At 42.3% G+C, this 27,786-nt stretch overlaps 1 protein-coding gene across 1 annotated transcript in view; it reads left to right on the top strand.

Annotated features, from left to right (window-relative positions):
• The window catches only part of c18h8orf34 (chromosome 18 C8orf34 homolog), a 70,859-nt gene extending 43,073 nt beyond the window's left edge, over positions 1-27,786 (top strand). Inside the window, exons 9-15 of the mRNA XM_047567876.1 lie at positions 1,585-1,670; positions 1,800-1,873; positions 11,397-11,523; positions 16,280-16,770; positions 20,343-20,439; positions 26,515-26,553; positions 27,290-27,786. Of these exons, the coding sequence (XP_047423832.1) occupies positions 1,585-1,670; positions 1,800-1,873; positions 11,397-11,523; positions 16,280-16,770; positions 20,343-20,439; positions 26,515-26,553; positions 27,290-27,297 (922 nt within the window). The 3' untranslated portion in view covers positions 27,298-27,786. The remainder of the gene's footprint in view (positions 1-1,584; positions 1,671-1,799; positions 1,874-11,396; positions 11,524-16,279; positions 16,771-20,342; positions 20,440-26,514; positions 26,554-27,289) is intronic.

Genomic DNA, 27,786 nt, shown 5'->3' with positions numbered 1-27,786 from the left:
AACGTGTTTATGAGTGACCACTGTGTTAAAATATTGCTCTATTTCTAACCCCTAATTGAGACAACTATTGCATGGCAGTATCACTTTTCCTTCTTACTTTCTGACCCACTTTTGGCTTGTTAGACACCTTCCCACTGTCCATTTCCTCCCCTTCTGTCCTCACCACCAGAACACACCAGTCAGCCCGTGTGGCTCCTAACAAGCAGCGGCAGGTCAGGAAACACTCTGCTTCCTCTGGCTCTCCACTGGTTGGTTGAAGTGTAAAGTGCTGTGTGGCCTGTGTGTTGTGGCCGTGTCTCTGTCTTTTTCGGGCTGAAGCTGCGGTCACGCTAACATTTCATCCACCTCCCTCGTGTGCCCCGATAGTTCGTTTTAATGGCTGCACGCTCCATGCCACAAAAACCTCCTACGTGCAAACGCATCCCAGATCTCGGGGCATACTCTCGGAGACGCTGGCAGTCGCGTCCTAGGAAACGGATAGATCTCCACAAACCTCTTTGGGGCTTGTACTTCTCATTAAATTAATTGCTTTCATATCAGGAATGTACTGAGGGAATCGTAGTGAAGACTTGCGGCTATGAGCAGCTTTTGTTCAGAGAATGGGAAGGCCTTGTGATAGTCATCTCGGGCACTTTTAATGGTCTTATAAAGACCATTAAAAAGAGAGGCAGACAAAGAGAGGGATGGATAAAGAGGGAAAGAAACAGAATACACTTTAAAAAGCCATGTTCTGCTCTTTAGAGTCACTCTAGAGGTAGAAGAGGCCCTACGGCTGGGAATGCAGCTGCGCCATAAAAGCGTAAAGATTGTCTTCAGCTAATGGCTACGCTGATGACATGGAAATAGCATGCAGCGAAAGAATTTGGAGTGTGTAATTACAGTTAATCTGTGGTGTGATTTACAGTTGTTAAAATTATGCCTTAGAAAAATAAACGTGTTTAATTTCAGACTGTGTGAATTAGCTCGGAGTCGAGTAGAAATGCAGCAAAAAGCCACATGTAGCGGATTTACCGTCCCGTTAAAAAAGGCAGCTCGGTCACTGTTTGTCTTTCACCCACAGTGTACTTTACCGTCTTAGGAAAACTTAAGTCTTTTAGTACGTCAGGAGATCAGCCAGATCTCTCAGACCCACTTCCATTTCAGTCCCAACAGATATCTTTGAAAACAGCTATAGGGGCTTGGAACACACTATGATAAAGAACAGTAACCAAATGATTTAATCTGCGTGCCAATTTTTCAGTTTGATTTTGTTCAGTAAGAGCAAATGCTGTCCACAGCGGTGCATTATTATGTTTTCATGTGTAAGAAAGCGTTTCATTTTCAGTAAGAGATGATGACAAGATAAAAAATTGACCCCGACGTGCCCCCACCCTCTCTCTCTCAGCATCCCAAATTTTGGAGAGGAAGAGATTATAAACGTTTCCTCTTTGTCTCATCGCTTCAGACCGATAGAGACTTGTCTTTTTCATTCAATTTCCAAACATGCGCTACAGTGTTGTGGCTGAATACTGCTGATTTTTGGAGATTAGTATCCCTTCCCCCCCGTGTGTACAGTAGTTTATATGTGTTACGTGTTGTCTCTAGGTTGCAAGGGGACACTTTATCGGACAGCAGATCTGAAGAGGAGCACAGGCCTCACATATCTGAACAAGCTGTACCTGACATCTCCTGTGAGTCGCCCGAAAAAAACACACAGCTCATTCTCGAAATAATTTACAGTTGCATCTTTGTGCATTTTTGTGGTCTAACACTCCTCTCTTTCCTCCTCCTTCCTTGTTTGGGTGTATCATTTGGAGCAGCTCCATTGCCCGGGGTGGACACACTGGCGGGACGACTGCAGGAATGCGAGGCCTTATCTCAAGTGTCAGGCTCTGTAAGTGTCCTCCCTACATCCATCACCGAACAATTAAGATCAATTTACAGCCATCAATTACCGCGTCGCTCTCTCCTCCCTCGGCTTCTATTGTGCGACCGAAAAAAAAAACCCACCTCAAGCCTCTTGTTAACAGTGCGAGCAAAACCGATCCGTCTTCACGCGGGCATTTTAGCTTACACAACAGGGCTAAACAAGCGATACACAATTAGAGATCGCCCTGTATCACTTTGCTTACCTCTCAGGCAACCTGTGTGCAATTTGAAAGGCATAAATGAACGTGCGAAATGAAATATCTAGTGGCACAACAATTGGAAGGTGATTTAGGTGTTTCATACAATAGCTCGAAAATATTTATCGGCGATAGGAGCGCGCACAGTTACGCTCAATGGGAACATTGCGTGATAAACCCCACATGCTCCGGGCGAGAAATCTATAGCGGGGCCTTATGTGGCGCACACCAGACTCAGACAAAGGCAGACACTCACATGCTGTTAATAAACCTCTAGCTACGACGCCGGTACCTTTGTATAATTACCGAACAAAAAAGCCGATACCTTTTGTTTTTTTTCATAATTGCCCAATGTTAGTGTCAGACAAGGATTTTTACTGCACTACTTTTTTGAAGAACGAAAGGGGTTTCGTAGCCGAGGCATTGCTCCGTGTGTGGAGCAGATGCAGAGTGGCTCCAGACTAACTGGGAGCAGACTTCTGCAAGACTGTAGGACCAAAGCGGTAGTCAGAGATCTGATGGATTAGGCCAAATATAATAACCGCAATCCTGAAATTAGAGACACTGTGACCTTAACATCAAAACTCCATTCTCGTACTAAGCTCCGTTTTGACATGCACTCATGAAAAAAAAAAATAAAATAAAAACAAAAACGTTGCAGTTAAACAACTGAGGCTTGACCACAAATAATACCAAATACTCTCATATGGATCTGGGAGATTTAAATTGACCAATTTATCTTCCCCGCTTTGTGTGTTCTCCCTCTTATACCAAAGATTTAAACGCTCACATCTCTCCACACGCCACACGACATCTTAAGAGCTCAAGGTTTTCTTCTGGCGCGCTAAAGAACAATGTACTAATGTGTCACATATGGAAACTGCAAGTGCAAATATCTCCTGTCACCTCCCGTAGCTAATGTGGTTGTTTTGTGCTTAATTGCTCATGTTTGGCTCCCTTTGAAAGGCACATGCAATTTGTTACAGCTTGTGAGTTTAACTGTCCTTCAGGGGCTCGTGGGCCACAGTCACCGAACAGTGTGGAAAAAAATGCAATGCTTTTATGGGTTTATTTGGGAGGAAGGGACACAATGGTGGAAGTCATACAGTGAGAGAAATAAATTAACTTATTGTTTAATAAAACTTTCTGATGTTTGTCTGCAGATTCCACTTATATGTGTGTCTTAAAAGAAAAAGAGACATTTAGAAGTTTGAATTTTGTTATTAGCATATTTACGACTGCCCATATAATAAATAATGTATGCCTTGTGTCGATAGACTACCCTGGTTTGGGCAGTAAAGGCCTGGTGATGTTGGAAAGTAAACACCGTTAATGGTTATCATTATTAGTCCGACAGGCCCCCCCGCCTCTGCCAGCTCCTTTAGGTGATAATTGCCCCATAAAGACAAATACTTTCCTAAAGCAATAGCCAGAGCAAGTTCCCCCAAGAAACGCTCCTACAGTGTCCTTTGTAAGTGTTAAGCGATATGTTTTAATCAAATTTAGCTCTGGTGAGTGGTGCGGTGTGTTGCCATCGTAAAATCTGCCGGGGGAAACTGTTCATTTGTATGGGAGGAATAAGATAATTAGTGTGATGCAATGCTCCATGCGTGATACAAAGCAGAGCCGTTACGATGGTTTATTTTTGTTTCCAGGGGAATTTTGGCAGTTGATATACTGTATGGCTTTTTATATTTGGCACCGGTCGGCTCCCCGCACCTCCACAGTTACGCATGCATGGTTATCCTCTGAGCACATCTCGCAGCATTGGTTGCTCTATGGAGCTGTTTTTCTCCTCCAAAATGTTGTTTGGGATTTTTAGATTTTCCATTTTTCCTTCTTATGTCTGTGAGCTATATTGCTGTTTTATTATGATGGGCTTTTGCAAGAACAGTGATTTTCTGATGAGCAATTCCTACCAAAATGTGTATTTTATATTGAGTTTTGCTCATGGGGTCGCAGAGTAATAGGTGGTTTAGACTTCTGCGTCAACACACCCCATCACTGTGACATCATGGTGTTACCTGGAGGCAAAACACAGGGAAGGTTGAGGCAAACACTGTCACTGTAAACCATGAATATGTCGTCTTGCTGTATTTTTTGGGGGTCAAAATCGAAAAAAACAATCGAACAAACACACTGACTTGACATTTTATCACATACCAGCCACCGTCAGTCGTAGACAACTTTGGTTTGGCTTTGGCAATTAAAAGAAATGACTGAAATGAGTCATCAGTTTCACCCTGTTATGGGTTAAACTAAGTTGTGACTGAAATTACGTTAAGTTAATCATTATTTGGGGGATTCTTGTTACATGCTAATGCTAATGCTAACTGCCAGCTAATGCAACTTTAGTTGTATGTTTCAGGGTTAGGGTTAGCTTAAGCTTAAGCTGCTTTGCTACGTTACCCTCCACAGTGGTTCCACTTACTTCTTGTAATATCTTTATTGGAGATGCTTCACTTGACAAAGACAGACCAGACTTTTGTCTCCTCTGTGTCCTCCTTTGGTCAAATCGAGAGTGTAGGGGTAGGTGATTAGAGTCCCATCACTTAGAGTCAACTTTTTAAAATAACACATCTGTTAGAATCTAGTCTATTGGTATATTCTCTAAAATATGTGCTGTTCTCATCCATTCTTGCCAAAACAGTCCATTGAAATATGCTAACTGGCGTTTACAGGCTACAGCATTTGAGATGTTTTGCCTCCAGCTAAGCCCCGCCCCTCAGAAAACATCACACTGTTTACAAACTGTGAAAGAGTCTGTTTGACACCGTAGGTATGTCGATAGCTCAAACCCTACCACCGTAGCTGATGTGTACCTATGTCCCACAGTACTCTAGATGTACTAATAACCTGTGTTTCACATTGAGCCCATTTATATTAAATGTATGTTTGGGATCTCCCACATTACAATATACTTACACCACCTAAGGATAAGCACATGTTACATATGAAAAATGAGACTTGACAGTGTAACTAGGTAAAGATTTATTCATAGTCCTCCCAGACCCCTGCTCCGCATCATTCCCTTAAAACAGTAACACACACCCCATTTCTACATGCATCAGTCACAGCAACAGACATCTCTTGCCTGTATTTATTACGGTCATTACTCATTGTATGTCTCCAGTTTTTCTTGTCTTTGTCTAAATTGTATATATTGCCTTTTTTTTCTTGCTAAGTTAACTTTAGTTAACGTTATGTGGCGCTGTTACACCAGGTAAAATTCCTGTGTACATTTGGCCACTAAAGACATTCTGATAAAGTCATTTTCCAAAGTTGCACAATTACTCCCTTTTAAAACTCATATTAAATAAGAGTGTACACTGACACCATCATCTTAGTACCTTTAATAAGATACATATTCAATCAAGCTAATTACTGTTGTTCTGAGTTTTTTGAAATCATTTGTCAAGTTGCACAGTATTTATTTGTAGTTTACAATTATATACAGGTTAACACAGACTGAAATTTGACTGTTAATATCAGACTATCCAGTGAAACAACATCTTTGGGGGGAAAAAAAATCTCTTTCATCAGAATCGTCTTGAGCTTCTGTAGTGCACGTTATTAATGGAAACAGCTTTGGAAAATTACTATAGAAACAAATAGTTACATTGCAGAGTCTGATTTTCTCATTAAAAAGTTTGTAAAAGATCAAATTAACCATTTATATTATTACACATTTCAGATTTCTGCTAAAAAAAACTACATAATAGGGATTGTTTCTGCAGACGCGTGGAGCTACTTCACCTGCGTTTATGGTCCAGATTATAATTCCAGACTAACTGCAATTCAACACTTGTTAACTTAACATCTACTCACACTTTGATTTCTCTGTTAGGCTTTTCATTTCTTCTTTTTTTTTTCTACGGCTGAGGGCGAGTATGTCACGTAACCTGTCTTTGGAATGCTTGAATAAAAGTCTAACTGTGTTATTGTCAATATCCTGTTTGCTCTTGGCTGTGGTTGGGCCGGTGAGCCTCTGAGCCCTGTATACAAGTCCATAAAATCCATTAGGTGATTCTGCTGTGAGCCAAAACAACAGGAATTCATTAAAAGTGTTACCTCTCTCATGCCATATCCTCCCATAGCTACGCCGCCGGGGTCGAACCGCAACAGCAAAACACCGTTTCGCATTTCTTCCAGTTGTGTTTAGTTCGTTTATTCAGTCCATTTGGGGATTTGAGTGTGACATTTGTAGTTTTTCTGCCTTTCTATTGTCTCGATCGTGCAGCCCAGGAATATGTCACGATGTTGAACAGTTGATAATCAGTGAAAATCTGTTTGTTTAGAGTAAAAAATAATCCATTGCTACAGTGTTTGAGGAGTTCTCTATCTCACACAATGAGATCCGTATGCTGACAAACTCTATTTCCCAGTATTTTAAGGATTGTTTTTCTTCTTCACTGAGACATCAACCCGTCTTGATTCGTTCTAAATAGCACTGGCTTTCAATCAGATTTTCACATTTCAGATGTTTTTGGAATTGAAGCCAGGGCACTTTTGTCTGGCCCAGTTAATTTGTATCGTTCCGTTCAAGCCCAAATAAGAGGAAAAAACAAACATAAAAACACAATTAGCAGCCTTAAATAATGCAGGAATCACATATGCGGCTCACCTACGTGTTAGCGAGTGTGCTGCTGTTGTGTGTGTTGTGTGTTTTAGTGTGTGCATCGGTCCCTGTGCACCCCTGGCCTGACCACAACAAGACTCCATCAATTGTGTTTTGCAAAACCAGCAGTACACTCAAACCGCCAACTCAGCCCAACCATGTCTGAGGTCTGTGACTGCGTGCACACAGCGGCCCTTGTTGTGTGGAGGGCCACGTTGGACCAGACCCCAGATCGTGGGCGATTATTACCGCTGACCACACACGTATAGCTGCACACATGCAGGCTATAAAATATTTAACTCTAGACTTCCATCCTCTCTCTGTTTCTCTGTCTTGTCTGCTCCCAAACGTGGAATCAATTTTCCCGAGAAACGAGATCCGTGTTTGTAAAGTTGGGCAGAAGCATCACCAGAGGGGCTTTACCCCGCCCCCCTCCTCTTATAGCCGGAGGGTTGGGTTCTGCGTCGCTAACATTAATATACTCATAAGTCATTGCGATATCATAGCAGATGAAAGAACCTTCCTTGTCTCTGTGTAGATTGACGGATGAAGCATCAAAGCAAAGGGGGCAAAAGAAAGTTCTCATGTCACTCATTGTTCCTGAGTCCATTTATAGTTTTCGTTTTACACATATTGTTTCATAAATGGACGTCTTCCAAACTCAATGAGGGATTTTAAAAGTAATGTCAGACCTAGTAGATCCTGTTCGTTTGCACGGTCTCGGTGACTGTGCAGAACCACCAGCCGTGGCGTTCAGCCTCCAGGATACATGGTCCTGATTATAGTGGACAGAGGAACTTCAGAGCACAGTGCAGATGTTATCATGTGGGCATTGCTGGTAATGGTAAATATACGCACAGTATATCATCTGCTCTTATGAAGCAAGAATGTCTTTCAAGGCACCACGATGAATCTAACCTTTGATTTAATCAATGTGAAATCTGGATTCCTTTAGGAAATGTTGCTGCCGCAGCTTAAAAATGTTAATGACTCAGGGTCTATTGAATATAGTATAAAAATCTGTTTATGAAATTTGAAGAATATCCGTTGGTGGCCTTGTTTGCCAGAGCTGAGAAGACCCAGAGCAAGAGGGGGGGGGACTGCATGATGTCATGCTGTTGGATTTGCGGAGATACCACCAAAGAGAAAGAAATAAAGCTGGGGAGGGGATTCGGTTGTAATGTTCAGCCCGCCATGCTACTTTATGAGGGCTGTAATTAAGGATTGGCTTGTGGCGTTGTGGTTCTCCTGCCACAGAACGCCTCATGTAACTGACGAGCATGAAGATCAGTGCCATAGCCCCCGAGAATCATATTCTGTCATTTGTCAGAGGGGAGTGACTTGTTTTTCACTATCCCAGACTAGACTTGTCAGACAGGATTAAACAAAACTGAGTACAACTCTATGGCTTTCACGACAACGTAAAATAAATAATTATTTTATGCTACAACAAAGCGCATGGGGTTTAATGTCATGTAAAATCAGATTTAGGCCTTTAGTTTTGAAGGGTATCTTTTACATTCTTCACAGGTTATTCCTTTCTCTAACATTTTGCTGGAGGAGTTTTGTTTTGGTGCTCAGAGGCCATAGTTTTCTTCTTGCTTACGGGCATACCACCCAATCTAAGCAGGGTCGGGCTCTGTTAGCACTCGGATGGGAGTCCGTCTGGGAATACCAGGTGCTTTAAGGTTGTATGGCTGTGGCTCAGTAGGTAGAGCCAGAACCAGAGGGTTAGGCCACATTCACACAAATCCAATTTTTGGGTGAGTTTTTGAGTCTTGCACGTTTCTGCTGGCTGTGCATGACGGATCCGGAGCTTTCTGTGGCTGGTACCGCACCTTTATTTAATCCAGGTCCCAGGGTGACCTGGGACCCACGACATCTCATAGCATTAGCAACATCGATGGTGGACTACAGCAACGTTTTTCAGGCCATGGACCCTTAAACTGATGGAGAGATTAGGTAGGGACACTCAATATTAAGCTATTCAAATATGTAGGGTCAGTGAATCAGTCAGTCATTTTGACCTCAGTAGTTGCCTGATGGGAGCAAGCTGCACCGTTAGCTTCTGTTCTGCTACTATTGCAGCGTTCTTCTGAATTTCACCAGGGGAATGAATAGGATCTCAGCAAATTGCGGAAAACCTGACAGAGTCAGTGTGTAAAATGCGGCCTTGTGATTGGCTCAGTAGCGATAGGGGCGGGGCCTACTGTGTACAGGAAGGACTGAATGATAGATAACATCTACAATATGTTGGATTCATGTTAACGTGTTTTTGAAGAAATGTAAATTTGTGGGCGGAGATTTTGGGTGGAAATTTTTTAGATATAAAAACATGTAATCAACTGAAGATTTTGCGACCCCCCTGCAGTACCACTGTGGACAGATATTGACCCTTGTTGGGTGGCTAGGCCAACATATACTGTTGCTACACCACTACGATGAGTTACAAAGGATTGAAAGCTGTAATCCAGGCTGTATATGTTTGTATACAGCATGCAAGATTGATGCACATGCTCCGCCTCTTCTTCTTCTTTTTTTTGGCTGAGTTCTGTACCAGAAACAGCACCACACATAGGCCGGGGATATGTACTACAGTCTTTCTACAACTAGATGCGATTTTGCAGTGGATCCACGTTTATGGAGAAATTCTCAACACTACGCCAAGGAAAACCGTTGAAAAAAAGGTCGTTTTGCCACGTGTGAACGTGGCCTTAGTGTTAAGCAAGACACTTAACCCTCAGATGCTCCTGAAAGTGCTATGCAAAAACAAGATCATTTACCGTTACCATTGGTTGTTGGTGCCCGTGTGTTTGAGCTTATTGTCATGTCTTGTCGAGCTTCTTGAGGCAGAGAGTCATCTTTTCATTCAGGATTTGAGGTGTACAGACTTGCATCCGTAGTGTCTTATCTCCTCCACACGTTGCCCTCATGCAGCTCCATATCAGCACACTCATACCTTCATGTTTAATGTAGTCACTGCGCTGCTCACAGCCAGGTCGATGCCAAACATGCTGGACCCAATCTAACCCAAACACATTTATTTTGGTTTTCTCCAACTGAAGAATGTGCTGCCAGTAGCTACACCAGGCTTTTTTTTTCACTTCTCTCTCTCTGTTTTCTGGCAAATCAAATCTCGGCATTTTGGTGACGCTTTTTTACTTGGACGTTGGCCATAAAGTTTGTCCTTTATGCACTTACTGTAGTTGTCATTGGTGGCCCTGCTGTTCCAACACCTCCTCACTTTCAGACAGTGTCCTACCTAAAAGCTGCCACGTTGCATTTGTAACGAAACAACACAAACAACAACATACGCAGACAGCTGAGAGTTTACCATTGATTTGAAGCCGCCATTTTGGCATCGTGTCTCGACGTCTCCTAATTCCTGGAAAGGTCAAAAATCAGCAAAGAGGTAGAGTTGGAGTCGAGTAGAAGCAGCTAGCAACAAGCGAGCGCACGCAACTGTCACTCGATGCGTCCAAGCCCTTATTAATGCATAATTTTAATGAATGACCTCTATAAATTAGCTCACCCCTCATATATTGTAGCTGCCATGAATGTAGAAGTCAGCTGTAGAGATCAAAAATAGTATTTCGTACCTGGTTTATTTCTGCTATAAACTTGTGCATACCCGTAAAATGAAACACCCTACACTTATAGGGTATAAGATGATATAATACTAAATAATGTAATACTTTTATATATTGCACGGGAGATGAATCAGTTTGGCTGCACACTGTATATCCCAGAATTGTCTTTAAATATTGTTGGAAGACTTCTCTTTACGTATATATATATATATATATATCACCAGATGTCCCAGAACCATAGTCTGTGTCAGAGCTTTGTGAAGTCAGCTCCGTCTCTCTTTAAGTGCTTAGCTCATCAAATGATGTAAGCGCTGGCAACGGAGGTATCATAACTTATCTTGTGCAAACCGAACTAACAGGAGGCTGAATTAAGGCTGACAGATTTTATTTCTCACCTGTGCTCGGAGCTTGCGGGCACTTGGTCCACTGGCTTAACAGATCATCTGGCCACTTGTGTCCTATCAAAGGAATAAATGGGAGGATTAGGCCGGCTGCCATTACGAAAATTGGCAAAGCTCAGCCTGTCTAACAAGTCCCTTTCCAAATCATACACTTGGCCAGGAATAGTAGCAGCAAAACAGATTGTATAAGTGATCCAATCTGCTTTTTTAGACACGTTGTTTTGTCTTTCGTGCAATTTGGAATGTGATCGTCTTTATTTTCGTAAATATCGTGTGCGCTCAGGGGACTGTACAAAAAAAAACAAAAAAACGGGTGATTTATTGTTACTTAAAGGCCAATGCAAGATTTGCTGCTGCATGGCAGCGTGTCTGCAAGATCCTATGGATTTACTGACAATTATACAAAAATGCCCTGAACCACTACTGACTGTCTACAGCCCCACATTCGCTTAACAGACTGCACTCCGTGCTGTACGCTTTCATCTACACTTGCTGTGGTTTCTTGTGTTTTTCTAAAGCCCATAAAATAATAATTGGCTCTTTTTTTTTTCTTTTTTTTTTTTCCAACAGATATGGCTCAGATATTTCCAGCAATAGCTGAAATTTATATAAAGAGTTAATTGAGGGGGTCTTTCTTCTAATGTGACATTCTCTCTCTGTTTCTGTTCTCTTTGCTAACTAGCGTCAGGCTGTCTGGGAGGCTGATCTGAAGGCTGTGAGAGGTGGGAGCTCTGTCGGGCAGACGGGGCTGCTACTGGGCGACTCCCTCTTTTCCAAAGAGCTGGAGAACATGGGCAAACAGCTCGCTGGTAGGCAGTTCTGTGTAACGTGGGTGTGTTTTTTGTGGGGGTATGTATGTATGCGCCGGGACTTTGCGTGAGTCTGTCTTTGTGTGTGTGTGTGTGTGTGTGTGATGATTAATTGTATTGGTAAATGAATGGAAAACATACGTGCGCACACACACACACACACACACAATTGTGAAATTGAAAGGGGTTTATGCAGCACCATGAGAATGGGAGGGGGGGGGGGAGCGAGGCCAAAGAATGTGCAGCTTTTGGCCAAAGGATTTCTTGCTTAATTAAAAGCTAAGCTTCCTTCTAAAAATGTGTCAAGACTAAATGGAGAAATTAATTAAAATAATTTCCACATGCCGGGAAATTGATCTCAGCCCCGGTGTCGACAGTCGGTGCCCCCCTCGCCGGCTCCGCGGAGCCATTTGGAGCCGGTCGCAGTGCGGCTGTCCCGGAGACAGATCTTGTCTGACAAAACTGTGCGGCAGTTTGGCAATGATTATTCCCACCGTACACTCTAAGAAGGCTCATCTTTGATATATGCGACGTCTCGGTGACTCAGAGGCTGCTTTTGTTGTCGTCGTGAAGATCAAGTGCGTATTGGATATGAATCACATGAAAGCCTGGGGTGGAGGCCAGAGGGAACCGAGCCATTTGCCGTCATGTGTCGCGCACTTGTTTGTTTATTCATGTCCTCCCACTCTGTTTGACAGCGTCGCAGTGTGTTAAGACCTCGTACATGCCGCCACATACCAGAGTTATTTGAGTCACGTTAGTCCCACGCCGAGTGAACCTGTTTCTGTCAGCCCGGCTGGAGCGGTTGTCCTGGCTCAGCTGCTCGAAACGCGTTAGTCACCTACAAAACCAAACAGCATGTTGTTGTTTTTTTGAAATGAAGCAATTACGTTGACAATATGTTAACTTTCTCCCCAGATGGTTCTGGTTGCATTGGTTTTGAGCGTTTTTTTTGATGCTGGTTTACTGAATGTAAAGGGTGAGGACTGATTGAACTCTTTTAAGTCTTTATTAGATGCTCATATTATGTTATATCTTATATCTTACATGCACATATACATATACACCAATCAGGCATAACATTATAACCATCTTCTTAATGTTGTGGCTCATCCGAGAATAGACATGGGCCCTCTGAGGGTGTCCTGTGTTGTTAGTGGGGGACCTTTGGGTGCTATGCGTTGAGGTTAAGTTGCCTCCGTGAACCAGGCTTGTTCCAGTCCATCCCACAGATACTGGATCAGTTTGGCATTTAGAGAATTTGGAGGCCAGGCTGCATCCTGTTGGGGATGGCTGCTGCCATCAAGGAGTGTCATTGCTGTGGGCTGGGGGTATCTGATCCAGGTGTAAAGTTTTCCCAACAGAGCATTGAATTGTCACAAGATACTCAATGATAGTTACTTCACCTGTCAGGGGTTTTAATGTTGTGGCTGATCAGTCTAGCCATGCATATAAACAACTACTCAAGCATAGTCCAGTTTCCCTTAAGTATTTGCTTCAAAGATGTCTTTGTTATTGCTCGTACAACATGTTGATAACTGTGTTTAAAGATGGACAACTCCTCTGTGACGTCACCCGTTGGGGTTTCTAAAGTTTTTGTTCCAATTTAAAGTTTCACCTTTTCAAAATTCAAGTTTCAGTGTTTCTTTCTTTTTTTTTTTTTTTTTTACAAGCATATGAGAAGCAGTTTTCACCATTGTTTTATATGTGAAAAGAAAAAGAAACACTTGGAGAACGGAGCGAGAAATCTGAAAATGTGTTGGAGGGGCCCTGCAGAAAGAGTCTCGCAGCTGACTTGATTTTATTTTGCAGACTTTTAAATATTACACAGGCTTTAAAAACATTTGATTTTGGATGTGAACCTTTCACCAATGAGTTTCATAATGTGTTGTTTTGAATCATGGCACGATCTTAATCCCGTTCATAACTCCAGGCTGACACAAAAAAAGGTCAAAGAGGCGGTCACCGCTCACTCAAAGTAGCCACACCAAACAGTTTTCATTAATGGGAATAGAAGCTAAAGAGACTAAAAGCGTTTAGGCTGTAAATGTGTTTTAATTTGTGTTGTAAAGAGTTTGACCACAGACTGTATATAAATATGAACAATGTGACTCCACTTCCTTGCATTGGGCAAACTGACACTACTTTACTGGAGATACAAAAGACGGCATAAGTCATTCGTCATTGTCGTCCCATCGCTAGTGACGACTCAATGGCGGACTTCTCCATGCCGTACATTTTATGCACGTTACAGCGACTGGAGACGTTGAAAAAGAGTCTGGGTTTAAGTGCGTTCACAGGGAGGAGGAGGAGGAGGAGGAGGAGGAGGAGGAGGAGGAGGGAGTGGAACTGTGGCTATAAACAAGAAGGTATTTTACATACCCTGACTTTAACTTTGGCTTCGCTTTTGAGAAGCTGTCCATCTTTATTCACAGTCTATGCTTTGACCTTATACAGTCGATGGGTTTGACTCATGTTTGGAGTCAAGTGGTCGTTTGAGGAACTGCAGGTTTTCCATTTCACGAAACCTCCTAAACTGCTGAATCCATCATTAGTTAAGGACTTTGGCTCACGTAAAGAAAAAAAAAATTAATTTACAGCCAGAAATATTTCTCCAAAGTGAATGAGAATCTGTCAGTGCCACCTTTTAAGTAGAAGTACTGAGGCTTCTTAGTTACACTGTGTGTGTGTGTTTCTTTCTTCCCTAATCATATTCATTTCTACGTTCATCCCTTCAGGGACAGCGTGTGCTATTTTAATTTATTCAGGCAAGCAGCATATTGCAAAGTTGTAAGCCTGCAGACAAATGATATGTCATTACTGCACATGTTTATTTTCAAAGGAGGGACCCAATAAAGATTGCACAAGTTCTGGATGGTTATATAGCGTGATGTGGCCGTGTATGCTCTCACCACGTGCAACTGCTTGTTGATCAAAGGCTTTAATTGATTAGATCTGTTCCTATTTCTTTCTGTCTCCTTCTCTCCGGGTTCCTCAGTCTCCATTTCTCCCTCTTTTTTTTTTTTTTTCCTCCCGCTGTTCTTTTGACTCAACTTTTGGATGAAAACTCATCATACCACATGGATTTTGATGTTGCGTGTTTGATCTTCGGGAGCTGTCGTTATGTATCAGCGTCTGCGAGACGTTAACTCTTCGTAGTGTTTCAAGGATTTCCAATTGAAACTGCTCCTGATAGGCTACTCTTTTAATTTCGGAAAAGTCAGGGGAAGCTACCGGTTTACGATAAAGAGCGCAGCTGCCATTACGGAGGGAGGAAAGATTTTAACAACATGGACACATGGTGTTTATAATTATTCTGGTAAATAACTTGATACGAATCTCAGTTCAGCTTCGAGGAAACAGATTGCTAATGAACATATCCTGTTTATAGTGCGATATAATAATAACACCAGTCATAGCGGACACGGTGTGGGTGGGTTTACAACCGGGAAATCATAATATGTGCAACGTCACTTAGTGTTTGTTCACTACCCTCCAGTGGTCTACGGGTCTTCTGGTCACTAGCAGTACTTCTATAAACTCTATTCGCAAAAGCTGACGTCATGTTGTGCCCTGCAGAGTTACTTAGCGATCAGCTTTTTCTCAAAAACAAACAGCGAAGGCCAAGTTGTAGGTTTGCACCTCCGATTTTCTCTCCTTATTCAGACATATCTCATGTGTCGTATGTGTTAGGGTTAAAGCAACACAGGCACCGTGTCATGCAGTACAGATGCAGGTTATCGAGCGGCATCAGAAACGCTCCGAAAGCGGCGGGGGCCCTGCGTTGCATCTCCCTCCCATCTGACAGTTGACTTCTATACAGTCGGAGTTGCTTAAGCACAGAAACAACAATCTAATTACGAGAATTAAATGCATCTAATCCCAGAGGGATGTAACAGAAACCCATCTGGAATACATTTTCAACAAGCTGAGTCTCTCAAAGCGAATGACCCAAAACTGAATTCACATTTGCATACTAATTGGATATTTGTCGGTGAGCGGAGTCATGTGTTTCTTATTGTTTTTTTTTGCATGGAAATATGTTGTTTGCATAAAAGCAAAACACCATTTGCTCAAAAAACAAGGAAGTCCGTGTTTGTGAAATACTTGTCATGCTTGCTTTTGTTATTTGTGAAACATCACATATATACAGTCCTCCAGACATACTCCCCTCTGGTGAGTCATTCCAGAAATTATGCCTCTCAAATGATAACTCCCAGACTGGTTTGTTGAATAGACGCTGCCAAGATTGCGGAACAAAAGTATAAAACACGGAAAAAATGACCCAGATGTTGATCACAGGAGTTGGCAGTGTCACGTCTTTTTGCAAACAGCGCTGTTTTCGAGGCTACCAGAGAGGCAAACAAATGTGTTTTCGTCACAAACGGGGAAAATATATTACCACGCTGTACTCTATCAACCTGTGACCGAGAGGAAACTGGATTTACCACAGTTTATAGGGTCTATAAATATTGTCATCATTGCCCAGAAGGAGGATTAAACCAAGCAGTCTCGCCCACTTTAATGCTCGGTAAAGTTTGTGAATCATCAGTCTCTGAGGATGTACACTAACCTCATCATAACACGGCCTCTAAATAATAATCAGAACGAAGCCCGGCCATATGTCGGACTCTTAAAGCCTGTTTACAGGCATGCAAGTACATACAACACTTTGGAGTGCTCTCCTTTAAATGTGTGAAATTTAACTGCACCAGCTCCTTGACTTGACTCGAATCGTCTCCTTTATTTTCTCCAGAGGTCGAAAAGGATCTGGCCAAGCTGGCAGAAGTGGGGAAGATGACGAGTCGGAGCTCCAACAGTCCGCACAGTAGCCTACTCCACACCCCTCTGCTCCACAGGACGCTACCTGACACGCTTCCCCTCCCCAGCCTCGCCTCCAGGCCCCAGTCTCCAGCCGGCAGCCTCTCGGGGAAGCCCTGCGGCGTGGGCCTCCCCTTGCTTAGCCCCAAGCCCACCACTCTGGTCATGGGTCGGACTCAGTCTCCCAGCAACCCCGGGAGCAGGACTCAAACGCCCAGGACACCCAGCAGGCCCATAACCCCGAATAGTTTACTGACACGCTCCAGCTTTAACTCCGGACCTCATAAAGAGGTGACCTTCAGGAGGTCGCGGAGCCGCCCTGTGACCCCCACGAGTCAGCCAATGCATCCCAGACCGCTGCTCACCCCTCCAGGACTGAGCACTACCGACAGCCTTGGTGCCAGCCTACGGGCCTACCTGTCTGAGGTAAGACACTGAGGAGTAGACTGTGTTGCATTGTAGAGGCATCCTCTTTTATAAAGTCTTATTTCCACCTTTAAGGGCTTTATCACTTTACCCAAAAAAAAATTCCCATTTGGTGAAGGGGGTCAGTTTAACGACTGAAAAGGTTTACCATTTTGGAGAATACTCATTCATTTATTTTTTTGCCAATGTTTTCGATGGGGGACTTAATACCACCCTCAAACCTCTCAGTTAAGAACAAAGCTATCGCCAGTTAGCTTAGCTTAGCATAACGCCTGGAAACAGGAAGAAAGTGCAACTAATGGTGCGTTCCATTCACTGGGAATGACGTCACACCTGAGTTATCGGCGTTCCAGTTACAGAAGTCGGAAAACAAGATGGCCGTGTCCATGAAAGCTCTTGGCGTGTTCAATAATCACGTTTTTTGAGTGCAGAGTGAAAAATTTTAGGCTATTTAAGGTCCACAAATTGTAAATCGAAGATAACTTGGACCAACTCATCGGGTTTTTACTAGAATTATTTACAGTGATGAAATCTACAAGACCACACGAGGCAGAAATTTATAAAAATATTCAAAAGTTTTAATTGTTTAATGTAAATGTAAGATGGTTTCGCACTGTTTTGGTTTTACCAGGCTGTTGTTTTTAGCCGTTGTTTTTAGTCGTTCTAGTCGGTCTGTACGACAGATTTAATATAACAAAATGCTAATAAACTGAGTATTACTGGAACTTCTAACTACTGTTTACACACGCTGCGGTCAGTTGCGTTCCAGTTGAAAATTCCAACTCAGTAGTCGGAAATTCGGACTTCTGAGTACAAATGGAACGCACCATTAGCCCTGTCCAAGGATGACAAAATCTGCCTTCCAGCACATCTTAAGACCAGTTAACACATTTCCCAGTGTTTGAAGTCTGTGAAGTATTAAAATGACGTTTTGTGAATATACACGGTGTCACGAGCGGGATTGTTTTTGACTTTCTTGGAGTCGGCCGAGGCAAAACTCCACTTGGGAAAGGCGCTCAACAACAAGTCCTGCACTTAGCACCGGCAGATTGTTAAGTCTTTGTATATTATTTTTACCTTTAGACGCAGCCAGTCTAAAGGTTTCTTGTCTTTGTGCGAAGCAAAGCTCCTCGCTGTGGCTCCAAGTTTAAAGTGCAGTCAGTAGAATGGAATGGATCTTCTCATCCAACATTTGGAAAGAAAGCAAATGAGAAAAAGATTCTTTAATGGGAACCATATCTCCCGATGCCTATGATCTAGCATCACTTTTTACATATTGTATTTTACATTTGAGATTTATCTAGCAATGAAATAGATCAAGTATGCCCGCACTGTGTAAAACACGGGATAAAACTATCATAAAATGTGGGTCAGGGACCTGTGTGCTATGTCTCCAAAAGATATAAAGCCGGCTGTAGAACATGAGAGCCTTCACACAGGAAGATTATGAGTAAAAAGTAATAGAGCACACTATATCACACATGTGCCTGGTTCTAACAAACACACACACACACACACACTCTTCGTGGGGGGTTTAGTGCCGAGTCATGGAGGTCTGTACAGTAGGATGTCATTTCACTGTGGAAAAACGAGTCTGGCATAAAAGGGGAACGTTCAGTAGGATTTCTTTCTTATATTCCTTTCATGATCTACTTAACAGCAGAGCCGTTAAATATGAGCCTTTTTTTTTTTTTTTGAAGGCTTTATTAATGCTGGGCAGGAATTTTACAGTCCCTTTGTATACTCTTTGACAGTTACGCCATTTGACACCTAGTGACATTAACCAAAACACTGGAGCACCCACTCTGCTGGTCGTGTGTGGAAAAGGCTGAGGCCTCAAAGTGAGAAAGTGAGGGAGGCCTTAACCTCTTTAATACTAGACGAATAAAAAAAAGAAGGAAAATAGTCTGTGGTTTTCTTGTTGTTATTTACTCATGTGTGCTAGTATACATAGACTGTATGTTGGACAGCTGAGATTTTTCTTCGAATTCTTAGAAACTTATAAAGAAAGAGGTCTCAGAGTGGAGTACGTGTGAGGGTTGTCTCATTGGAGCCTTGAATGTGCCCTGCAGGCTTGGTTTACAGTGTCACAGCATTATCATCCTCCTCCAGCAGAGTAAAGCTGATGCCACCACATAGAAGTCATACAAGGACCTAAGTGGTGCTCCCTGCACCCCAAAGGACTTAAATGTCCTTAGTAAGTGGAGTCTTTCTTATAAAGAGCCCTTATGTGGTCAGACCAGTCCATTCTGTTTTTAATCAGGTGAACACTCCAACTTATTAGGCATGAGTATCTTTAAGGTTTTATCCGATATTGGTGGCAATACTACATGCTGGTGCTTAAAGGGTGGAAAACATACAAACTTTATCCAAAACCAGTGCCTTTTTATTTTTAAGGCACTTTGTAACATGCAAGTTGAACAGAATATTAATTTAAACGATATAAATACAACTAAGACCAAGACATAAATTAACCAATTGTCAGGGAGTTGGTTTTTTATCCCTCCAATTACCTTCAATTTTCTTTTTATCATTGGTGCCAATTGGACCCCAGCAAGTTTTAAGTGTCAGATACTTTATATGTGTTTGTTGACTATTAAAAAAACTTTTTAAATAAAAACAACAACCCCCAACTCACCTCACTGTTATACGACTCAAATATGCAGATCACTATAAAATCTCACTAATTGACCTTAAATTGGAAAGAGATATGTCTCTATAAGTGTCTTTGTATCATTTCTTAGTACATGTTCTTGATTTCTATAACATTTGGTGTGAAAAACTATTATCACAACTATTAGCAAGAATAATGACACGAAGGAAAGGCAGAGCTGTATATGAAAACATGGGCAGAGGGATAACGAGACACAGGTGAAACTAATGAGGGCAAAACATGATCATGAAAAAAACAGACAAAATCAGAATCGTGGCACCAATATAAAATAAAATTCATAACAAACTGTCGTATTAATCATAATAAAAAAGTGTCGTGGGGTCTCTCAGGCTATGAAAGACGGTTCTTTTCTTTTAAAAAATGCTATGTGTCGTCAAATCTTTAATCAAATTCCACGTTTTAACTCTCTTGCGCAATATCTCCTTCGAGCACTTGTTGCAGGTTGCTCAGTCTGCTTCATGTGAGGTGACGTACACAACCGAGTATCGGCACTCATCCCTAGTACTTAGAAGAGTCCACTATGTTTATGTCCATTCCCTGGATATTTACTGGTGTGCGTGTGTTTGATCCTTCAGAACATCCGCCACCGTCCTTGGTTTTACCCACAATCAGCTGGGGACAAAAAGTCATGTTAGTTTCTCGATTTTAGCAGCAAATTATTCCACGCAAGTGTTAAAAGATGGCGGCTCTGGCTCCCCAGGTACAGTGTCTCGGACCCACTGTTGAACCTTTACATGAATGTTGGGATTATGTTATTAGTATTAATGTGGCCCTAAACAGGATCAAGACAAGAGAAGATGTATTATGTATTGTATTGTAGGCGCGTTTTCAATTAATTCACTACATGAATATAACTTTATTTGTGAGTGTTTTATGTGCTATTTTTTTTCCATTTCAGGATGAGTTTTACCAGCAGTTGCAGGCCATCAGGCAGCCTTGGCATATTCCCAGTGACACAGACAGTGACATCCTGGAGCCCCCGGAACAGGACAGGAGTAAGTGACCTACCTAGCTCTTCCTTCCTTCCTTCCTTCCTTCACTCCTTTGTTTCTTTTTTTTAATCTCTCGCGACTGTTTATCATCTGTTGCTTCAGGTTCCCGCCACAAGAGAAATCCTCACAGTTCGGTTCCACAGCTCGCAAATCAGCCCCTTCTAATGTTTTTACCTTCCCCAACCTTTCTTTTTTTTATTATTATTATTATTTCTCCGCAAGAAGTGAGGTTACCACATTGAATTACTGCTGCGTTAAAGTGGCAATAGAGAAGTATTTCTTGTAAAATTCTGAAGTGAAGCAGAAGGAAAATTTCCATATTTCACCCCTGGGTTAAATCCTGGAGGACTTCTGAAAGGAGGCTGTGGTGGCGGTGGGGGTGTCGGTGGGGCTGAGGGGAGGGGGGGGGGGGGGGGGGGGGGGTGTTGTCATGTAAAGTTTCCTGTCCTGGCACCATGTAAGAGTTATATTACTACGAAGATCCAGTCGATAGACATGAACGGTTCTTGCTCGGGTGTCGTAAATCCAGCCGTAGTAATGGCCTGGCTGGGACACGAGCGTGTTACTCTGGCTTTGAACATGACAGAATTAGATCAGACCTCCTTGAATGTTCAGCCCCATAAATCTAATAAATATATGTGGCGGTATGGTTTGATATTAGTCAGAGGCTCGCCAGAGTGAAACTAAGTAGTTCTCAATCCACGGCGATCCCCTAAAAAACTGTCACATTTATGCTGTATTAACACTGGTTAACACATGGCAAAACTTCTCAGGCCCTCTGAGACATGACTAAGAATTTACTGCTGTAGCTGTTCTGGATGAAGAACTAACTTGTGTAAACATTATAATGTATATTTCTGCAGAACAAGTCGTTTTAAGGTATACATTGCCAAGATAGCTTGGAGAGTTTTGCCATCCATCCATTCAGAGCCTTTGAAATGTAATAGAGTGTTCAGGGCCAAAAGGGTTAATCCGCTTGGAAGCGTGAATACGTGCTACAAATTTCATGACAATGAATTAAGTGACAGCTTTTGTAAACCGTGATATATTGTGTGCAATGTTTATTACACAGCCACAAACTCAAAGCTTTTGAAGTGTTTTTTAAGTGGGAGAGGTTCGTCCTCTGGGGAGACATGAATGTTCCCGCTGAAAACATTACAGCTGATGCTCTTTGGACCATAAAAATCCACTCAAACGTTTGTAGAGTCTGTTCCTCAGCTTTTGAGATATGGATCAGTGGGTTCGTATAATTTGTTGCTTGTGTAGTTCATTTTAGCACCAAGACGACACATGTGTCTCCAAAAAACAAGCAGGGCAATTTGTTAGACTTCCTTGACAACGTTTCGCCACTCATCTGATTAGCTGCTTCTTCAGTTCGTCACGCTAGGGTCAGTTAACAACCAGATACCTACCTGTAGGTAGAGGAAGCTGTTTCTTTAGCATTGAAGAAGCTACCTGGAAGGTGAAACTTGTTTTATAATTTATTCATAAATGTTTTGCAGGATAATGCACCATGTCACAAAGCTCATATCATCTCAAAAATGACGATGAGTTCACTGTACTCCAACGGCCTCCACAGTCACCAGATCTCAATCCAATAGAGGAACCTTTGGGATGTGGTGGAACGGGAGATTCACATCATAGATGCGCAGTCGACAAATCTGCAGCAACTGTGTGATGCTATCATGTCAATGTGGACCAAAATCTCTGAGGAATGCTTCCAACACTTTGTTGAAAGTATGACACCAAGAATTAAGGCAGTGCTGAAGGCGAAAGGGGGTCCAACCTTTTACTAGCAAGGTGTACCTAATAAAGTGGCTGGTGAGTGTATAATGATAAACTCACTCAACTACAGTGATGCGTTTTGGATACAAACTGGAAGCTTTTTTAAATGGGAGTGATTAATCCTCCGGGGAATGTTCCCATTCAAAACATTACAGTTTATTCACGCACATCAAATCCTTTACCATTGGTCGTCAACGCTTATTTCTCTGGATCAGTGTACTGGAAAATTAGACGGACCAACAACTGATCTGACAGAGCAACGCTGCCACATTTACATCCTGTCATTGCTTCGCCTGAAATACAAACCCTTAAGTTAATTTATGAACGAGTCCAAAAATAATATACGCCATAAATTCTCAATTCGCTGAACTCAAATTAGCTTCGCCCTGTTTTCTCAGTAAACAAAGAATCACCACCAGCTACTCAAACTGAAAATTAATTACACGTGGGACTCGAAACGACGGCTTTCCCCTGACGTTATGAAACTAGAATTCCGCTCAAACAAAAGATCAAGCGGGCGAATGGTTGTCACATGGAAATATAACCCTTCTGACAAGTTCCTCCAGAGGCTTGTTGCTTCGCCAAATGTGTATCTTGCACAATAAATGGATACATTTTCCTAATGGCCCCTGGGGGCCTGCTCTAAGCCCTGGCAGTGGTAATGGCATGTTGAGAGAGGATATGAACCACATATTGAATTAGACGTGGCTCAGACAAGGGGGAGCGGGAGACTGACAGAGAAAAAGAGACCCAACAGCCACAAGACGTGACAAAGCACTCTCTGGCGTGAGAGAAGGCCCACAGGACTGTTCACTCAAATCTGGTGTTTGTGTGTGTGTGAGTGATTCTATTAGTCAGGGTAAGACATTAAAATTGTTTTCAGAGAGCACTTTTGCCCCCTTAATCAGATTTTCCTGTGTTTTCCGGGGTCATTTTTGGATCTATTAAATAATAGAGTTGAATGGCTTACTGGCAGTGGACCGCTCAGTTTGTGCCAAAGATAAAACATGATCCTCTAAAAACAAAGGAACTAAGTAACAGTCAAGTTTATCCTCTATTGCTTACTCTGCCTGCTACTAGTCCTAATTTTTTCACCGTCAAATCAAAACTGGATTTCTTCGGAATTCTTTCTCTCTTGCTTTGCATAAACAGAAATAAATGCCTATCCACGTTCAAGGTTCACAACATCATTAGCGCGGTGATGTTGTCTTCCAAGTATCACAGATGTGTCTGAACTTAGAAATCCTTTGCTATTTCCTGTTATCCTGTAAACTTCCACAATGCGTCAACCACACAAACCACACCGGAGATGAAAGTCGACCCCTTTTCATCAGTTCTCGAGACTCTGTGTCCACAGTGTGGTATGCATGATGTCGAAGTAAATCAGGATATTGTATGGTATATATCCCAGGAGGTATATGCAGCACTGTGCATAAGTTTTAGGCAGGCGCGCTGTAAACTAAGAATGCTTTCAAAAATATAAGTAAGGATTGTTCAAAGTGAACGAACTAAAGAAAAAGTCACATCAATAGTTGGTGTTGCTGCCCTTTGCCTTCAAACCAGCATCAATCCTTACAGGTACACTTGCACAAAGTCAGGGATTTTGGAGGATCGTAGACGCAGTGGTCGGCCAAGGAAACTTAGTGCAGCAGATGAAAAACACATCAGGCTTATTTCCCTTCGAAATCTGAAGATGTCCAGCAGAGACATCAGCTCACAACTGACAGAAACCAGTGGGACCCAGGTTCACCCATCTACTGTCTGGAGAAGTCTGGCCAGAAGCGGCCTTCATGGAAGAGTTGCAGCCAAAAATCCATCCCTCATGGACATGGAAACAAGGCCAAGAGACTCAACTATGCACAAAAACGTAGGGACTGAGGTGCAGAAAAATGGCAGCAGGTGATCTAGACTGATGGGTCAAAATTATAAATATTTGTCTGTAGCAGAAGGCAGTTTGAGAGTGGTACAATAATATGAGTCTACAGGCAACAGTGAAGCATGGTGGAGGCTCCTTGGAAGATTGGGGCTGCATTTATGCAAATGGGGTAGTGGATTTAGTCAAGATTGATGGTGTCCTCAATGCTGAGAAATACAGGCAAATACTTATGCGATACCATCAGGGAGGAGGGTGATTGGCCCCAAATTTATTCTGCAGCAGGACAAAGAGTCCAAACCTACGGCCAAGATCATTAAGAACTATCTTCAGAGTAAAGAAGAACAAGAAGTCCTGGAAGTGATGGCATGGCCCCCACAGAGCATCATGGAGTGTGTCTGGGATTATATGAAGAGACAGAAGGATTTGAAGAAGCCTGGATCCACAGAAAATCTGTGGTTAGGTCTCCAAGATCATTGGAACAACCTACCAGCCGAGTTCCTTCAAAAAACTGTGTGCAAAAGCACCAAGAAGTTGATTTGATTTAGACTTCTCTTCTGTTCCTTCACTGCATTTTGTTAATTGATGAAAATAAATTATTAACACTTGAATTTTTGAAAGCATTCTTAGTTACATTTTTCCACACCTGCCTAAAACGTTTGCACAGTACTGTACATCACATAAGGCCAGATTTACTTATAAGATTCTGTATTTATAATGCCCCTTTGTGTTATTTATCCCCTAAAAATCACTCATAATTACATAAACTGTTGTTGGACATGTTAGGAAAAAACCTTAGTAGAGAGAATCAGATTAACTTATTTTCTTTCTGTCTGAGAGTTATATGAGAAGTTTGATACCACTCTCACACCCGTCAGTTAAATATGAAGCAGTAACCTGTGAATTTAAGTGCAAACGCTGGAGGAGATCCACACCACCGAGTCCCTCAGAAAAGCGAACAGCACGTCACCAGGCAGACGTTATAAAGCCATCTGCACCCACACAGCCAGACTGAGGAACGGTTTCTACCCCAGAGCTGTGGCCGCTCTAAATTAGTCCTAGAAACGCTCTGCCTCACACAGAACCACGTCAGCAGTTTACATTGTAACCATGCTGCTGTTATTTTATACGCGAGTCATATTCTCTGTTCCATAGTCCATTCCACAGTATATATTTATATTTATATTCAGATTTATACTGGGCTCCTGTAGGTCTGGTTTCTGAAGATTTCAGCTCCTACATGTCTGGTTCCTGTAGATCTGGGTTCCTGTAGTTCTAGGTTCCTGTACATCTGTGTTCCTGTAGTTCTGGGTTCCTGTACATCTGGGTTCCTGTAGTTCTAGGTTCCTGTACACCTGGGTTCCTGTAGGTCTAGGTTCCTGTACATCTGGGTTCCTGTAGGTATGGGTTCCTGTAGATCTGGGTTCCTGTAGTTCTAGGTTCCTGTACATCTGGGTTCCTGTAGGTCTAGGTTCCTGTACATCTGGGTTCCTGTAGATCTGGGTTTCTGTAGGCCTGGTTCCTGTAGGTCTGGGTTCCTGTAGTTCTAGGTTCCTGTACATCTGGGTTCCTGTAGATCTGGGTTTCCGTAGGTCTTGGTTCCTGTAAGTATTGGTTCCTGTAGCTGAGGTTCCTGTAGTTCTAGGTTTCTGTACATCTGGATTCCTGTAGGTTTGGGTTCCTGTAGATCTGGGTTTCTGTAGGCCTGGTTCCTGTAGGACTGGGTTCCTGTAGGTCTAGGTACTTGTAGGTATGGGTTCCTGTAGGTTTTGGTTCCTGTAGATCTGAGTTCCTGTAGGTCTGCTCCCTATATATCCTGTAAGTCTGGGTTCATATAGATTTGGGTTTCTGTACATCTGGGTTCCTGTAGTTCTAGGTTCCTGTACATCTGGGTTCCTGTAGGTCTGGTCTTTGTACCTCAGGTTCCTGTAGGTCTTGGTTCCTGTAGTTCAGGTTTCTGTAGGTCTTGGTTCCTGTAGATCTGGGTTACTATGGATTTGAGTTCCTTTACGTCTGTGTTCCTGTAGATTTAGGTTCCTGTTGCTCTGGGTTCCTGTTGGTCTGGTCCCTGTGCCTTGGGTTCCTATAGATCTTGGTTCCTGTAGGTCTGTGGAGCTTTTACTGGTAGTTTCCAGTTCATTCTAATTTAGATTTATATTATATTTTCTTTTATTGTTTTTATATTTCTAAACTGGGCATTGGGGTCTGCAATTAGACAATTTTATTCTAAATCGATTATGTTTGCTGATTCCATGCAAATACTGAAGCATAAAAAGTGCTGGTAGACTATGTATTAAACAAATGTAGCTTTACATTTATCATAAAGCTACAGTACGAGAGTATTCCTCTTTTCATGTAATTCTTAGCAAGACATTACGCTGTCCTCCGTCATCTAATTTTGGTATTCTTTACTTTCACAGGTGGTTCACGAGATGCCAATAAGAGATCAGTGTTTTCAGGTGAGAATCTGAACAGTGAGAGGCTTCATAACATTGTTGTACCATCTGGGTCACTGCTATTGTAAAAGCAGCACGTCTCAAACTGACAGAGCCGCCGTGTCTGTCAATGACCTCATTCGTAGAGCCGCAACATGTTACCCAAATAACTTACTGTAGAAGCCTCCACCTTCATTTATGGTCCATTCAATTACCGTCACAGGCTAAACGGAGGGCACAGCGGCTCTGAAATGCGATTGGCGGAGGCCGCCTGTGTGTGGAGAACGGGAACGCCGTTGCCCAGTTCCATTAAGTCACTCGGGCTCTGAGTTTACACGCAGCAGACAGCGTCAACTCACAGCGTCAACATTTTGAGAGAAGGAGAAAGTCTGTCTGGTTTGAGGTCGTCTGCGGTTCTCCTTCTTGTGGCTCCGGAGGTGCCCACAGTTCCCAGTGTCAGTGTGCCAGCCTGGAGTCAGATCTGAGAGCAGACTGCTGCTGCTTGGCTATCAGAGAGACCAGAGCATTGCCACGGCAACCAAACTCAAACCTCGCCGCTCTCCAAGAGCTCTCCCACATTGTGAAATATGGTCATTGGAACCACCAGGCCCAATTTTCCACCTCATGTTTGTCTATGACATGTTCAAATATTAAATGACTGTTTCATAGTAATTGCCTCGGTTATTATTCTTATTAGCGGTTGAATGTGTCTGATTCTGGTTTCTAGGAGACTGATGTTTTTGTCTTTCATTTTTCACAGGGCTATAGTGACGAGGACCAGAGTCGCTGATCCAATCAAACTATTATGCAAACCACTGGACATTTTGAATATGTGTACACAGACAGTTATTTTTATAATTCACATGAATGAAAGAAAAAAAAAAACAAGATTGTATACTTTTTTCACAGATATTTCCTAGACATTGTACTGTACCTGTATGATAAAATGTCAAACTATTACTTCAGAGTAAGGAATATGCCATTTATTTTTGTTTGCTCTATAGCATGCTATTGAACTTCTATAAGGGATCCAGAAAACAGATGCATTTGTCATGGATAGACTCTTTTTCTATAGGCCTAGTGCATATTCACATTGTGAAGGCAGCACACTCATGTTAAGAAGGTGTTTATGGACACGCACTGTTAAACAGAAAAAATAAATAATAATAAAGATTTAGTGTTTTTCAGGTAGCAAATACACAGTTTGTTGAGGGAATACATGGAATGCTGTTATATTAATTAAAAGGATCTGGTGTA

The sequence above is a fragment of the Mugil cephalus genome, chromosome 18, assembly GCF_022458985.1.
Source record: "Mugil cephalus isolate CIBA_MC_2020 chromosome 18, CIBA_Mcephalus_1.1, whole genome shotgun sequence".
Lineage (NCBI taxonomy): Eukaryota > Metazoa > Chordata > Actinopteri > Mugiliformes > Mugilidae > Mugil > Mugil cephalus.
Note: the sequence above shows the minus strand (reverse complement) of the source record. Positions and strands in the feature narration are given on the sequence as shown.